We start from the raw sequence: 16,814 nt of genomic DNA, 5'->3' as shown, positions 1-16,814 counted from the left end.
GGATTGCTAACCGAGCTCGTGGAGCTGTGCTACCAGCCTCGTGGTAACACAGTCTGGCAAACACCCCTCCCAGTCTGAGCCCAGGTTTTTTGGCAACCTGCACTGGCCGCAGCTTTTCATTCACTCTGAACGCACAGGATTTTGGACGTGATCCACCTTTAGTGTATGCAAGTGCAAGACGTTCTGCAGATGCGGGAACGTGGGAGAACATGATTTTGCATTAATAGCGTGCTGATACGGGATTCTTGCCAAAGAGGAGATGCATGGCTAGACAAAAACATCACTAGCAGATACCTTTGATTTTTTCAAAAGGAAAAACCCTCAGCCCCAACCTTTTTTGTTTCACCTGTGTCCTTGCAAGTAGAGAATGATGCACTTAAACCTTCCCCTGGCCTTTAATCACATCTGTAGGTGGCCCCCTTTTGCACCGAGTAGGATTGAAATAACCCAGAGACCCAGCCCAGGATTTGGAGAGCCAAGTGCAGGGGTGCAGGTGTAATGCCTTTTCTGGCGACATCTCCTTTGAACATTGATGTTCTCTGAAATGGAAATGTTCTGCAGGAATATTCTCAGCAATGTATGTTGACAGGCTGTAGTTATCTCACCCAGGGTGCTCATTTAATTTCATTGTGTCAAAACACAATTTGGTATATTCACTTGTTCCATTTAATGTTATTCATTCAATGTAATTTATAGTGGGAAGAAAGAAATCTGCTTCGCTAAAATTACATACACTGAGGTTTGTGATACTCTTTACCAAGAAAACCTCAAAATGTCACGCTTTCCTTCTGAATCAGCAGGAAGACAAGTGTGGAAGTGACAGAATTTCATGTGCGATGGAAATTCTGGTTTTCAAACAAACAGGTAGCAAACAGGTTCAAAAAGGATCCATGGTTTGGAGTGGCTGTTTGTCCAGCCGCAGTCCGTGATGCTGAGCAGGCTGGCACTGACCCCAGGGAGGGATCCGGGGTCACGCTGTTGGCCAAGCTGTTTGCTGCAAGAATTGATGGAAGCCAATGGCCTGGATTGATGGAAAGTTTTCTGTGTCTAACTTCCACTTTTAGGTGCCTGTATTCAAAGTTCAGTCCTGGAAAATTAAGACTGTCAATACCTGTCACCGTGGGCACTTGTACAGTGCCCACTCTTGCCTCATAGCTAAGTGCTGTCATGGTCCATAGCCTAAATTTTTCCCAAGTATCTTCCTAGAGGGACTTGATCTTTGGCATCCTCAGAGGGAGCCCACCGGGTTGTGCTTCACACAGACAGAGCTGGGAGACATGGTCCCCTGGAACCCTCAGCGTTTTTTACCCCTAGAAAGGAGAGCTTTTGTCCATGCTGAGCAGAGATCTGGCCTCATGCTGCTTCTCTGCACAGGGAGACAGGAACCCTCATGTTTCACTATCCGCTCCCCATGGCCAAGTTCTTCTGGGGAGGACGGCTCTCAATATCTGTGGTTGAAGCTGTTCTGTTTTGCACAGAAAAATTCATTTCTGTCTGCCAGAGAATGAGTCTTCAGTCTTGTGGTCAAGGCTTTCAGATTCTATGAACTTTATGCAAAATTATGTTTAGCAGAAGAATCTGTGAAGGATCCAATCCAGCAAACCCTACAACTGGGAACTGGGGTGTGCTGGAAGTGGAAGGTGTGGCAAGGTGTGTGTGCTTAGGAAAGGACAGGGGTAAACTCAAGTCCTGCTACCTCTGGTCATGGCGCCAATACCTTTCTGGAGGATCGCCACATCCATTGCAGATCCAGGACAGAGTACTTCTAGGATCAGGAACAGAAAGTCTCCTTGCATAGTCATCAGGGGGATGCACTGTCTCAATATAGCAGGGGGCTGTGGGCAGTCCTAGGTTGATCTCAGACCTTGCTGGAAGGAGTGGAAAGCTGAAAAACTGGTGGAAAGATATCTGACACTGACACACAGCCAACAATTTTAAAAAAAATCAAATAAGCTGGATCCTACACAGATGTGCTTAAACGTCTCAATTAGAAAGCCATGTTCCACATCACTCCTGTAAAGCACTGTCAAAGTCATCTAAACCACAGATCTCCTAGAAACTACCAAAAAATCTAGATGCAGCATGCAACACAACATATGGGAGTCTTGTTTCTTTAGAATTTTCTGTCTTTCTTTAGATTTTACTCTTGCTAATATTTGCACGCACATGGAAAAAAAATTATTTTCCAAGGGACATTAAGATTTGGAGTTCTGGATGGAGAAAGCCAAGGTCACTCTGGACCAGGATCCTGGTTCAGTTAAAAGGTGAAATAGAAATTAGGCCAGCGAGTATAGCCTATCCCTAAGAGGATGTGAGTCAACATCAAAAACACATGGTTTGGCCCAAGTATATGTAACAACCATTTTCTGGCCAGAAGATATCAAAGAGCAGTGAGCTAGACCAGAGCCTGGGTATTTTGGCACTCCTAGTGTATGCCTCAAGTCCAGCTGACTCAGTGGGGAAGCATGTGTAGATGCTTTCACAGCAGCTATGTGATTTATTTTTTTTTAACTTACTAAGTTGTTACAAGGGCCTTGCTGTCTGGAACAAGTCAATATTTAAGCAACAGAAAAGAATACACTTCCAAATCCTCTTCATGATGAGTCTTTGCTACTAAATGCACCTTTTTACTCCAGCCTGGCCATTTGCAATATAACCTGAAGAGGATTCACAGCAGGGACTATATACTAAGTGACACCTATTTATCAGCTGGGATAGCAGTAGATCCCCAAAATAGGATCTGGTCAGAAATTTAAGTACAAGCTCTAAAGAGGCTATCAATTAATCTGTCACTTAACTATGGCCATCCCTAAGGAGAAACTCTTACTGATGACACTGAAAATATTCTAAAAATTGCCTGAAAAATATAATGCTCTCAGGTAGCCACAGGATTTAACTCTGTGTCTCGGTTTTAGCATGGCAGTGTTGGCACTGCAGATTGATTTGTGTCACATAATGGAAGTTTTGCAGCATGATGGTCCTTGCACCCTTCCGTTTGTATCCAGCCAGGACAGGGCTTATCTGGGCAGGGTGGATGCACTTCCAGGAAACAAAACTTGTCAGTGTGCTGACCAGAGCGGGCCAGTGGACCTCCTTGTGCTGGTCCCTGGCCAGCATGGCTATGAGAGCCCCCAGCTACTCAATTTTCCTCTTCAGCTCCAGGTGTAAGGTGCTGTGACCCATGGAGTAGCCCTTCATCTTCAGCAGTCCCACGCTTTGGTCTGTGCTACAATGGCTGGGATGTTGGCTGAGAAAGCTGCAGGGTCATTGGCAAACAAGGCAGATGTTTTTCCTTTGGAAAACCAAAGATGAGAGCACAAAGGGCACACCAGTAGGTGTGCTGGATCCCCATTTTCTGTGTGAGCAGGTTCATAGGAAACATAAGAAACACCCTGTGGGGCTCCTGTGAGGTGCTGACCTCATCCAGCCACTGATTTCAGTAGGGGTGGAGTGAGGCTACCAAATTCTTGTACGACTTACATCATGTCGCTCAATTTGCCTATAGTGCAGTCATCTTGTCTTTGGAACAGCAAAACCTGAGTCACAAATGTCTGATAAATCCTTGTATTCCTGTCATCACATTTTGAATTCCAGTCTGAAAAATCAAACTGGTGTTTTGGAAATGTCACCAGGAACTGTCTCAGCATTTCTAACTTTTTTCTTTCTCACTTTTGCTTCCTTCGGAACTGCTCTGTGCATCCAACCCCAAACTGCAAGCAGCACTGGCCGCTTTTAAAGTGAATTCCTTAACTAATAACTTGTTTTCCAAAAGAAATCTGCCCAGTTATAGTATGCCCTGCAAGGGCACACCATTATTATTTTTTCTCTGCTTTACAAACATTAGGCTTGCACTAAGGGCAAGAGGGTGTATATCAAATAATTACAGAAACAAGTAGGAGTCTTGAGAACAGTCCAGTGCAGGGAACTCCAAATAGCTGATTAAAAGCATTGTCAGATAATGGGAGTCATCATGTATTTTATTTAATGCAGCTCTCCCACGCAAATGTTGCTGAATCCAGCATCAAACTATCCAGTGAGCCAAATTCATTAGGGGCAGCAACAGAGCTGACCCAGGGATAGATCTGCCCTGGTATTGATGAAACAGCTCTTCAGTTCCATTTGGCAGAGCAGAATTCCCAACTCTACATGCAGCCACTCACTGCTAATAAACTTCTTTCCTCGCTGCAAACCAGCCTCCTGGCTTGTCATCTCCCTTCAGCTGCCTCTGGAGTGACTAAACATTTGCAGGATATTTCTAAATACGTTTAATTATTATATATATATTCAGTGTGGGCAGATTAATGTTTAATGGATAATTAAACATCTGATGTAACAGATAATGACATTTTAAACTATAGTGTGCAATTCTCCCTACATTCTCACTTACTTTAGCTTTGTGACTCTATGCATAGCAGATCCAGACATCTGTTGGGTTAAATAGTACGGTTACAGGGCCAGATACGCAAAGGATTTGGGGCTCTCATTGAAACCTATGAAAAATTAGAGGCTTGCGCAGCAACTGAGAACTTAAATATCTGAGCCAATATTGCTCCGAGAAAGGGCAGCAAATGAATAGAGAAAACTTCAAATAAGGAAAAAGAGGTTTCCTGAGGAGACCCAAGCAGTTACAAGACTTAAATTTTTGACAACTTATTCCTGTATCTCTCCTGCATTTCTTCTGCCCTCCATTTGGATTGACTTGCAGTATTTCCACAATGACTTGAAAAGTGAACAGCCTCACACAGTAAATTTTTTTCTGATGATTTCAATGGAGGATATGATTAAACATTTTATATTTTCCTGAAGTATTTAAATATGCTGTTTGTCCACATGAAAGCTTAACCAAGAATGTAATGTAACCAGCTGAACGACGAAGGGCTTACAGTGATTTTTGGTTTTGGCAGGTTGCTTTGCTACCAAATAATGCTGCTGATCTTAGCAAGCAAATCACTGGTGAAAAAGTGCTTGCATCTAATGCATATATCCCTGGCCCCCCAGGCCAGCCTGGTCAACAAGGCCCTCCAGGTAAGATACAGACCAGAGGGATGCAGTAGTGCAATAGTGCCATGAATTAAAATAATAAGCTTCAATCTTTCAGTGTGATAGGATTTCACGTGTTTCATATTTTGATTGTTACTATTATATTTGCATTTGTGCTAAATTTATAAAGCAAACTTTCTGGTCATTATGGTCAGCCTCTGCCACTTGTCTAACATCATCCATTGTGTCTTAGTCTCCATGTGTTTCTTGGCGTGCAAGCTGTGTTTGTCCCATATGTGTTAAATTTCTCCCTCTCCCCAGGATATCTCACCTGCTTCAGCTGCCATTTCCTGTATTTTAACTCTGTCTTAAAACACTCTCCATTTCATTTCAGGAATATCTATCGCTTTAGCTCACTGTCATTAGTAGAGCAGAAAATGTGCTTTCAGTTTGCGGGGGTCTGTGCCAACTCTTTTCTTTTTCCTTGTCTGGTTTTGCAAGGTTTTATGTTGTGTTCCAGATTCAAAGGAATCTGAAAAGAAAAGTGAAACTCCACTCACACCTTCTTTGCTAAGGTATAGCTTGAAACAATGAGAAAAGCAGAGAGTTCCTAAAGCTCTTAAGAATTCTCTAACAGAGAGTTCTTAAAGCTCTGAAACCTTGCAGCCTGCAGGCGGTGATGCTAAAAATTCTGCAAACTCTGTCGAATGCAGATCTAATTTGGGGTTAGCGATAAATCCAAGGAATTTTAGCATTGTGCTGAGATTCAGGAATATTTTTACAGAGGAGCAGCAGATGTTCCTCACAAGGTTTGATTTACTCCCTTACCGAACTGCCCCCCGTTTATCCCCACTTTTGCAGTCTTGCTTTGAGTTTTTGAGTCTTTATCTCATTTTCTCGGAGGATGAGTATCTTCAGCCTTCGGTATATCGTAAGTGCAAGGACAGTGTGGTTGGAGATTCCCCCTCAGCCTGCGAAACGTGGACTCCGCCGCCTTCCAATGCCTCCACCCTGGGCCCGACCCTTCCACCGGGCTCCCCCATGGATGAGCTCTCCAAGGTGCTGCAGGATTCTCCCGTCCGCGGGAAAGCCGCCCCCCCCCCCCCCGCCACCTCCTCCTCCTCCCCCCCGGCCGCCAGCAGCAGCGCGGCTGGGTCTTCAGGAGGACTCCCGGAGGCTCAGCACTCAACCCCACCTTACTCCTTTTGAAAACCCTGACTGTAAATATTCCGTCCCGCTGAACCCTTTTTACTCGCTGTCCTTCGTTCCTATGTTTTTCACAGGCCTTCTGTATGAACAAAACTGCTTTAGCTTCTAATTATAAAGCAATTCAGCTAGTCACACTTTAGTGGTCTTTATTTTGTGTTGTTTCAGGTGCCTGATCTTCTGTTTTGCTTTTCACAGTGTTTCTCTTGAGCTAAACATGTGCTTTGTTGCCTGTGTGCTTCCTAAAAACTAGCATTCTCTGCTGAACTGGCAGAAGCTGAAAAGGATATAAAGCAAAATGGAGCAAAATACAGAGCTTTATTTTGCCCCTAACACATTGGCTTCCAAACCGGGCAAAAGAGAGGTGCAACGCACCACTGAAAAGGGCTTGCTTCTGTGCCAGTCACGCAGATGCCTTCAACCCAACATTCCCATGAGTTTTCTGAGACTATCTTTTTATGGGATGTTTCTCAGACATGACTTGTTCTTTTCTTCTTTCTGTGAAAATGAGGCATTTCTGCTTTTCTTTTCACTCTCAGTCTGTGTCCCTAACCACCTGGCAGTGGCAGTTTTGGCTTCCCTGTATACACGAGCTTTAATTGTTTTGTGAAGATCTCTTGTAGTCACTGTGACAAGGAGTAATGTTATCTCAGAGGACTGCTGTGTTGGTTGTGTTGTTGTGGATTTGGGTGTACTAAGGCAACCAGTCCATTGGGTGGTTCAAAAAATGGCCAGTCCCCACTACTTGCACTGAGGAAGTGTCCCGAAAGCTTTCCTTGGCAGGTAACCTTTGCTGTCGATTGCAGGGGCTCCAGGACCAAAAGGGAGTCAAGGAGTTCCTGGGTCACCTGGACCTCCCGGACAGCCAGGCCCTCGTGGATCAATGGGACCTATGGGCCCATCTCCAGACATATCACATATTAAGCAGGGCAGGCGGGGCCCCGTGGTCAGTATTCACATCTCCCATCATGCATGCCACAATCAGTTTAGCTCCACAACTTCTCACGTCCTTGTGAACACTTTCTTTTCTCTTGCAGGGCCCACCAGGAGCCCCAGGGAGAGATGGTAGCAAGGTGAGGAGAGGTACTGTTTTCCATAATGTGGGCACATGCACATGTGAAATACATGCTTGCTAGAGAGACCCTACACACGCTTGCAGTCACACCCTTTTACGATCTCATTTGCTTTGCTAAGCTGAAAATGTCCTGTTGTCCCATCCCTTCATGTCTTTCTTCTACTATCTTGTGCTTGCCATTCCTTAAGTCTTGCAAACAGCCCTTGCCGGGCTATCTGTCAGGCAGCCTCCTTTCCTTTCTCTGCAGCCGTTTTGGCTTTTCTGTGAAGACACGTTGATGCTTTAGCCCATTTCATTAGACTGCTCTTTTGTGAATTTCTCCTGTTAACTGGTTTGCTTGTTACTGTCTGGAAGATATATCAGAAGTGCCCAACTGCTCCCACTAGAATCAACGACGATTTCTTGAGTTCCTCCTTCACTTTCTTTTCTTTTTCTGAGCATGCGCAAGCTGATGATTCTTGATCGGGGGACAGTAAGTAAGGGAGTCTGCAGATGATAACTGACTTTTTCGTTTCATTTAGTCACAGCAAACTAACTGCAGTGGTATTGATTACAGGGCGAGCGAGGCGCACCAGGACCAAAGGGGATACCTGTAAGTATTGCTCACAGCAGGAATTTCCACAAGAGTGATGCTGACTACTAAAGACAGGTCAGCCAAAAGGAAAAAAAAAACCTCTCCTGGGTCAAGAGCACAGTGAAAGTTTACATGCACAGAGAATGTTATTGAAAATAAAGTAATTACCTGTTTTCATCCAAGTGGTTTTGCCTGCACACCTCCTCCCTTGCTGGGTGTGACACTGAAGGCAGCAAGTGCATCTCTGCCCTACAAGAGCAGTGGGACATCCTCAGAGGGCACTAACATGAGATCCCACGCAGAGTGCTAGTTAGTACAGTTCAGCCACCACTCCTAATGAGAGCTGGATCCCTGGAACCTTTTGAAATCCTGCCCCTTGTCTCCCTCTGGGATTTGGGAAGCTATAGGCTTTGTGCAGGTCATCAGGAAGCTGAGTATTTACAATCTGTTGTCAGGTGAAATTGTTTAAAAAATCATTTATTGCGGTGTTTTCTCACTAGTGGAATGGCTTTTTAAGAGTGTGTCCAGTAGGGTGTCCTCAGTATTAAACAATGTACTTTACTGTGTGAAGTCAGCTAAAAAGACATGATGATTTCCGAAAATCAGATAAAACCAGATAGATACTCTCTGCATTGTAATTACCAATATATTTAGTAAGTGATGGGCAGCAGTGGGATTACTAGACTGAAAAGATACCTTCCAAATACCAGCACTCTTGAGAAAGAATTTAAAATAAATAATCATTATTGATTGGTTAGTCACTCTAAGACTATAATTTCTATCAGTTTAACAAGCAGGAACACAAGGAACCAAGATTTATCTCCCCTATTCCCATGAGGTGCCAAGATACTCTTAGGAGGCAGATATAGCAAAGGAATTGTTAAGTAACAGAAGGGCTGATCATCTTGTAAATGTAGGCTCTGTTTGCAAAAACATTTTTCTTCTTTTGAAAATAGTTTTCTGAGCAGGTGGATTAAAAAAGAGACTGTTAATTTCTGGCAACTGAAATGAAGCGGTATTTTACTCTTACCCCTGCAAGAGTAATTATATCAGCCTTTCTGAAAACTGTAAGAGCAAAGTGGAATATAATTAATGACCATGCCTTGTGACTGCAGGGCCCACCAGGTTCATTTGATTTCCTATTGCTGATGATGGCAGACATCAGAAACGACATCGCTGAGCTGCAAGAGAGAGTGTTTGGACACAGGACTCATTCATCAACAGAGGAGTTTCCATTACCTCAGGAATTTACAAATTATCACGACACAGTAGATTTTGGATCTGGGGAAGACTACAAACCACGGGCAGCACCCAGAGACTCCAGGATACAGAAGGCAGCCCATCCTTAGCTACGCCTACTGAGAAATAGAGCCCCATTAGAGTTCTTCAATATAAAAATGCACTGACAATGTAAAAAAAAAAAAAATATATATATTATTTCCCAGTTTTCTCTCTGCTTTTCCCCAACTGTGCTGCCTGTACTTTAGCTTTCCTGGTTCATGGTAGCCTCCTTGCAGTAATTCGATACCATCAAGCCTGCACTTTGCATTGTACCTAGACTATAAAAAAAACCTTCTTAGTATATAATACATTTAAGGCACGCGCTAGCTAATGGCACAGACCACAGCATTTCATCTGCCTACCTTGCATTCTATGTCCAAATGACCCAGTACCCAAATTTTGGCAGTGGTAGAAGGGGAGCTGACCATCATCTCTGAATGATGTCAATAATTAAAGCCTTGTTCCACATTTACTTTATACATGTAAATGTATTATACCACTGAACTCAAGTCTCCAGCTACTGTTCCCAGGCTTAGAAGACTGTGAAAAGCGGATCCCTGTTTCACAGCAGAGGCCACCTGTAGGTGAAATGTATTTTTCTATTATGTCCCACCAAAGGCCAAAAAAAAATAAAATATTGTGAAGCAGTGATAAAAGGGCGCTGCTTCTTGATCTGGAAATTATTGGGCTTTGTGTTGCTAGAGTATCGTTCAAAGAGATTCAAAAAGATGTCTTTGTCTTAAACTAACACTACTTTTCCCTTACCGTTTTCCCTCCGCTCAGTGTGACGGCCAGTTCCCTTCCTCAACAGATTAATGCTGCATACATTACACAAAGACAAGCAAGAGAATAGGGGATATATAAAGCAGGAAAACCAAGCACAAGTGAATCAAGTAGGCTTACTGGGAAGCAGAAGGAGTCAGATTCTGACCTCCTGTAGGTGCATGTCTTCCTCGGTGAAATGCTGAAGTCCAAGTGAAATCGAGATCAGAGAGAGGCCACGTGTTTGCAAAGAGACTCCGTCTGTTTTGTTCCTCTGCTGCGTGAGAGCAACCTAAATGGCGTTCACGGAACTGGAACACAGAGTTGCAGTGTGTTTGGCTGGGTGTATGAGGAGTATGAGTAGGTGCAGGAGTGCACGTGACAAAACCTTTTCAGCTGGTACGAGGATGGCTAAGGTGAGGTACTGCACATGCGATCCTGCATTTGTGAAGGGGGATGAAAGGGAGTGCCCTTTTTTTAAACACTGGAAAATTGGATGCACAAGTTAGACCATACCTCACGGATGATGTGTGTTACCATTTCTTTGGGATTACGACAGCTGCTGAGGACTTTGCCATGCTTAGAAGATTAAGGAGTATATTAAGCACAAAACTTCAATGTTGTATCTGTGTAGCTGCTACGTCTACAGTATGTTTAGTGCTGGGTTGTGTCCATGTTGCAAATGCAAAGAAAAACTTGTTATTTTGCCACGTTTTTCTGGGCTTGTATGTTCTGCTAGAATAAATACAGGTAAAAATATAAGAAGGCCCTTTTCAGATAACCCGTAAAGGTTTGGATTCCTTTCCATATTCTCTGGGCCAAAAGATGGTGTAATCCCTACACCACCGGAGCAGGTCATGTTGTATAAACAGCTGGCTGCCTAGACCTTTCGTATCTTTTGTATATTATCTTAAGAGAATGTGTTCATTCCAGTCATTGCTTCCCAACTCCTCGCTATCACTATGCCACAAGCAAGGGCATTAGCTTTAAGAACATTAATGTTCTGTACTCCGTGTTATATGTATATCAATATTTACAGAGAAATGACCGAGTTACTGGGATAGCTTAGAAAAAATGATAAGCGCTCTCACCCTGTGGTCTTTGGGCTTCTCCTCTGGGAGGAGCTCTGCCACCAGCTGCAGAGCCAAGTAGTTTTGTGAACATGGTAACAGGGAAATCAGTGAGATCTGGGGAAGGAACCTGTGGCCGAAAAACAGATGGCCTTACATACAGCAGGCTGAAAGACAGAATGAACTGAGGCATTTAGGTCTTATTTGCTTATTTCAAGCAAGCAACTAGATATAAATAACATTGTTCAAGAATATGCAATTTTAAGTAAATTTGTTAAATGTCAAATGTATTAACACTTGCAAATTATGCAGCTCCTGCATATGTTTACCACCACACCCCATCACCTGCTGGATCAGGTTGATTCCCACTATAGAATTAGTAGCTGCAGTTTTTTGGACCATCAGATACAGAATAATGAGTTAGGTGTGTGACTTCCTACATACCAACTAAATTCTATTGCTGCCTGCCCACAAGAAGATGTGTTCTGGAAAAGGCACTTAATTTAGTTCTAAGTTCTGCTTTTCCAAATGTGGACAAATACCAAATGAGAAGTTCCTACAGTTTGACCATCAAATTCAGGGGCAGGTGACAATTTACCCTGCTGTGCATTAGTATCCAGGGAAGGGAAATTCTGAGACTGGGCCAGAAAAACAGATAAAATACATGCCTCACTGGATGTACCGAAAGCTCAGAACATACAGACTCATGAACATAAAATATGGCACATGTTTGTGTGCCTTTCTGAATGGAAACCTCAGTAACTTTCCTTTCTGGAGTCTGCATCATCGGTTTTCACAGCCTAGAGCTGGGTTTCCAACAGACGTGCTCACTCCGTAAAAAAGGTGAAGGAAAATGCCCCTTGGGTCTGTCCCTGTGCTTCACCCTCCTCTTTCCAGACTCCCTGCCCCAAAGCTGTTGGCTGAGTCCCGGCAGCAAGAAGGGGATGCTATGGTAAAGAGAAGTGCGCCTGGCATGACACAGAAATGCCTGTGGGAGAGAGAGCCCCTCTCAGCACAGCTGCGTGGGAAGGTTCAGCCTTCTGTCTGCGTCGGGCTAACTTCTTTGCGTAGAGCTTTCTCATTTTATTTCTGATTAATTGTATGATAACTTCCATAACACACCATATCAGAAACATTTCATTAAGATTTCTCGATAAACACATACAGACCCTCAGACAGAAAAGTGACATTTTCTTCAGCATACCTAAAGTTTTATAAAGCCAGACCAGAGCAATCATTTCTAATTTTAGGCTTCGTTACCGGGGAGCCAGGGAAGTCATTACTTTGTAAATTATTTATTAATCTGTGGCCCCAAAAACACCACCACCCTCCACTCCGCCCCAAGAATCCAAAATAAGAATGTAGAAACATCTACACTCATGCCTAGTTTCATTACTAGGCTCATGCACATGACAACTTTGTTTCATATAAATACTATGTATAATTTTATTAGAAAGAAATATTATTTTGATGTTAAGACATCAAGTTATAAGCAGAAGGATAATAAAGAGTTTGTTATTTTATTAATATTAGAAATATATTTAATGGAAACATTTGCAAGAGTGTGTAGTGATGGGAAAGTGCTGATTGTTAATGGGTTTAACAAAATCGTAAAGCTTGGAAAATGCTTTCTTTCAACAGTGTGCCAAGTACATATGGGATTAGTCTTTCTTGCAAAGCTAGAGTACTGACACAGATGAATATAGTCAGGCTACATCACGAAAAGGAGAAGTAAATTGACACTAAATGGAATTAAGTTAATGCCTGGAGTTATTGTTGCCATCACAGCATGAGTAACCATCTTCTTAGAAGTATTTCAGAGTTAATATGCTAAGCCCCAGAGAAGCAACAAGAGGGGGGTGGGATCCAAGAATTTGTTAATTTCATGATAAAATCCATATGTTTGTTCCTATTACACATTCCAATAACTATACTGTTCACTTTATTTATATATGAAATACTAAAATGTGTATAAAATGACTGTGATTTTATGATGTATTCATAATAACAAAGATATTTTTTCTTACGTTGTCGGTAGCTGCTTTTGTTACACATCCTTTCTCTGAAATACAGGAATGTCGCCTGCAAGAGACAAGCAGCAGGAAACCTCCTTATGTGGCATTTTTCTTGCAGCTGAGTTACACGCACTGCCAGAACTATGGGGGCACAGAATCACAGAATGGTTCGGGTTGGAAGGGACCTTAAAGATCATGCTGTTCCAACCCACTGCCCCGGGGCAGGGACACCTCCCACCAGACCAGGCTGCTCAAAGCCCCATCCAGCCTGGCCTTGAACACTTCCAGGGATGGGGCATCCACAGCTTCCCTGGGCAACCTGTTCCAGTGCCTCACCACCCTCACAGTAAAGAATTTCTTCCTGATATCCAATCTAAATCTACCCTCTTTCAGTTTGAAACCGTTACCCTGTGTCCTATCACTCCACTCCCTGATAAAGAGTCCCTCCCCATCTCTCCTGTAGGCCCCCTTCAGGTACTGGAAGGCCGCTATAAGGTCTCCCCGGAGCCTTCTCTTCTCCAGGCTGAACAACACCAACTCTCTCAGCCTGTCCCCATAGCAGAGGTGCTCCAGCCCTTTGATCATCTTCGTGGCCCTCTGCTGGACCCACTCCAACAGGTCCATGTCCTTCTTGTGCTGAGGGCTCCAGAGCTACACGCAGCACTGCAGGTGGGGTCTCACCAGAGCAGAGCAGAGGGACAGAATCACCTCCCTGCATGACCTCTTGCAGAAGAGGGCAGAGGTTCGTCTGTGGACATAAGGCGCGCACCCACCTCCATGACTAGGATGGCGGCTCCAATGCCCTGCGAGGGCTGCGTGAGGCTGGATCCAGCACCCTCACCCCATGGGGCCAGCGCACGCAGCGTCTGTGCAGCCCGGGGACGTGATACAGGGGTCCCAGGCTACACTGGCATCCCGCCACCGGTACTGGGGAAAAAGGGAGAGTAAAGTAAAGGCAGAGGCAGGCCACCTCTGCCCACGGCGCCCGGCTGAGCCCTCCCCTCAGCCCCAGGAGCATCCCGTGAGGCCCAGGGCCCACCATCCGGCCCCAGCTGTGGGGCGAGGGGCAGCAGGGAGGCCGGCCGCTTTCCTTCCTCCCCTCGGAGCCCGCCCTGCCTGCCCGCCTCCACGGCGTCGCCCTGGGATGGGGGGGGGCGGTGGGAAGCGATGCCGCGGAGGCATCAGCGGGGCTGCTACGGGCTGGCTGCGGCGGGACAGGGCCGCACTGGGGCGGAAGACGGCGGCCTCCCCCGCTGGGGCACGGGACTACAACTCCCGGCATGCCGCGCGGCCCCATGGCGCCTGCGCACCTCACCGCCGCGCGGCGAGCAGGCTTCCCCGGGCAGGCCGGCACCCGCCGGGCCCTGTTTCCCTGACCCGTTCAGACACCTCGATTCGCGGCTCCTCTCTCCGCCGAGCCCGGCGGCGGCTCCTCCGGACCATCTCGGTGCAGCGGCGGCTTGCGGGGAGCGAACTACAACTCCCGGCGTGCCGCGCGGCGCACGGGAGCTGCCGGGAGGCGCCTCCCATGGTGCCCCGCGGCGGCGGCAGCGGCGGCGGGGCCGGGTCGGGCGGTTGTCGGGATGCGGCTGTCGGTGCCGGCCGCTATCTCCCACGGGCGCGTGCACCGGCGGTTGGGGCTGGGCCCGCGCTCGCGCCTCGACCTGCTGCGCAACCTGGTGACGGCGTTGGTGCGTCATGAACGCATCGAGGCTCCCTGGGCCCGGGCTGACGAGATGCGGGGCTACGCCGAGAAGGTGAGGGGCCGGCCGGGCCTCGGCGGGCCTCACCGGGCGCGGGGGGGCGGCGGGGCGGCCGGGCACCCTGACGGCTCTGGCTTCTTCCTCCTCTCAGCTCATCGAGTACGCCAAGCTGGGAGACACCAACGAGCGCGCCATGCGCATGGCGGATTTCTGGCTGACGGTGAGTATCGCCGTGCCCCCACCCCGCCCTCCCGGTCCCCGCCGACCCCTCGTTGCCCCCCGCAGCCCCGGTGCGGGAGCTGAGCGTGCCCCCTCCCGCCCCCGCAGGAGAAGGACCTCATCCACAAGCTGTTCAAAGTGCTGGCGCCCCGGTTCCAGCCCCACCCCGGCAGCTACACCCGCCTGCTGCAGATCCCCAACCGGGACGGCCTTGACCGCGCCAAGATGGCGGTCATTGAGCTCAAGGGGAACCCCTTCCCGCCGCTCATCCGCCCGCACCGCGACTCCGAGAAGACACTACTCAACCAGCTCCTGAAGGGCTACCGGGAGGACCTGCAGTGGGCCCCCAAGGGCACCCCCGTCTAGGCATCCCTGGCATGAGCTGGCCCTGCACCTTGTTGGTGTCCTGGGGCACAGGAATGGAGGACGTCCCAGAAGGCCTGGAGGCTGATTAGTAACGTTGGGTTGCCATGAGGGGAGGGAGAAGCTCAGGGTTTATTTGCTTCGTCGTGTGGTTTGAGTAGAGACTCGGCCAGAGAAGGAAATAAAGTTGGGAGTCCTCATGGTTGATGTTGTGTGTAAATAAATTCTGTTCAGAAAGTGAGTTTGCTTCTATTTGGATTATATTCCTATGCACATGAATTAGTAACTGTTTCTTACAGCTTCTGGTACAACAGCCCTGCTCTCTGGTGCCACGTCTCCACTTCACTGTAACACAGCTGCAGTGTTTTCTAGGAGCCAGTGTGCAGCCTTTCAGGATGGGAAGTTCCGTGAAATTCAAGTTTGTTTTGCCACTTCAGAAGCGCTGAAGACAAATGGGATGTTAGCACTGTGATAAGTCTTAAAAGAGGCAGCACCAAAGGGACTTGTGTTCTAATAAGGAGGCAATGTGGGCAGGAATAATAGTCATCTCTACCAGGACCTTGGTAAACATCTCTGCCTGAGGTGCAGGGTTGCAAGAAATCTCTGTATTACCCTATTAGAACAAAAAGGGAGAGTAGTGGAACTTTTTCAGAGAGAGAGATAAACTGAAATTGCTAGCTTTGTCTTTAATGTCAAGTACAGCTAGTACTTGGAAGTCCTGGCTGTGGCTTCTGACTGGAAAAAAAAAAAAGGAAAAAAAGACAAAAAAACCTAAGACACATTGGGTTCCTTCCTTCCTCCCAGATTTCACAAACTAAGCTAAATGAGTGATCTTACACAGTGAGTCAGTTGTATGGGAAGACCAAAAACAACAACAACAAAACCCAGTTATGTTAACTTAAAATTTGGTAATTTTTTCTTTAGGACACTTACCTTACACAGTACCACTTCTGTTTTAATGAATTCTAGTGAGAAATTAAAGATGTGTGCTACTGTTTAAAGAAGAACAGTCAAACTTCTAAAAAAAGTCCGTGTTCCAGAGAAACCTTAATATTTATATTACTTATGAGCCTGAAATTGCTCTCCTTGCAGTTGATGATCTAACATCTTGTTCAAACAGGTGTTTTCCCCTTCAGTAGGTGAACCACACTCCTATTGCTGCGGAGCTTCCACGTTATTAAAAAGTCAATGTTTTAATGTTGAATTCTCAAGACTAATAGCATATGTATATTTCTTCCTCAAATTGGTTTTTCATCCTATAAATGAACCCTAGTGCGTTACCAGCAACTGACAATCCAGAATGCTGACTGGAGCCCTCTGGAGATTTTCGCTGTGCTTCAGGAGCTGGGGTGCTGCCCCTTTTTCACGGTAGCGTTTCAAAGCGATAAGGCTACTGCGTACCTTGAAGGCAAAGGCAAGTGCTGTTTCACCTGCATAATGTCTTAGGATTCAGATTAGAAATGTGAATGCTGTTTGATAAGCACAGGTTCATGTTACCTGCCAGTTTATTTAGGATAGTTCAGCAGGTTCGCTTTTCTGTGGGATTGATGTGAAACCAACAAGTAT

At 46.1% G+C, this 16,814-nt stretch overlaps 2 protein-coding genes across 2 annotated transcripts in view; both read left to right on the top strand.

The window, feature by feature from the left end:
* CCBE1 (collagen and calcium binding EGF domains 1) overlaps nucleotides 1–9,737 on the top strand; it is a 101,737-nt gene extending 92,000 nt beyond the window's left edge. The window contains exons 7-11 of the mRNA XM_074570420.1: nucleotides 4,905–5,025; nucleotides 6,993–7,132; nucleotides 7,224–7,259; nucleotides 7,818–7,853; nucleotides 8,951–9,737. Coding sequence (XP_074426521.1) covers nucleotides 4,905–5,025; nucleotides 6,993–7,132; nucleotides 7,224–7,259; nucleotides 7,818–7,853; nucleotides 8,951–9,184 — 567 coding nt within the window. The 3' untranslated portion in view covers nucleotides 9,185–9,737. The remainder of the gene's footprint in view (nucleotides 1–4,904; nucleotides 5,026–6,992; nucleotides 7,133–7,223; nucleotides 7,260–7,817; nucleotides 7,854–8,950) is intronic.
* A 4,547-nt stretch (nucleotides 9,738–14,284) lies between these two features.
* MRPL17 (mitochondrial ribosomal protein L17) lies at nucleotides 14,285–15,489 on the top strand. Its single transcript, XM_074570424.1, has 3 exons — nucleotides 14,285–14,720; nucleotides 14,818–14,886; nucleotides 14,994–15,489. Exons 1-3 carry the CDS (start codon nucleotides 14,547–14,549, stop codon nucleotides 15,249–15,251), a joined length of 501 nt encoding a protein of 166 aa, XP_074426525.1. The 5' UTR covers nucleotides 14,285–14,546; the 3' UTR covers nucleotides 15,252–15,489.
* The last annotated feature ends 1,325 nt before the right edge of the window (nucleotides 15,490–16,814 follow it).

Source organism: Larus michahellis, chromosome Z (assembly GCF_964199755.1).
Source record: "Larus michahellis chromosome Z, bLarMic1.1, whole genome shotgun sequence".
Lineage (NCBI taxonomy): Eukaryota > Metazoa > Chordata > Aves > Charadriiformes > Laridae > Larus > Larus michahellis.
The sequence above is the reverse complement of the archived record's forward strand: the minus strand, read 5'-3'. Positions and strand labels throughout refer to the sequence as shown.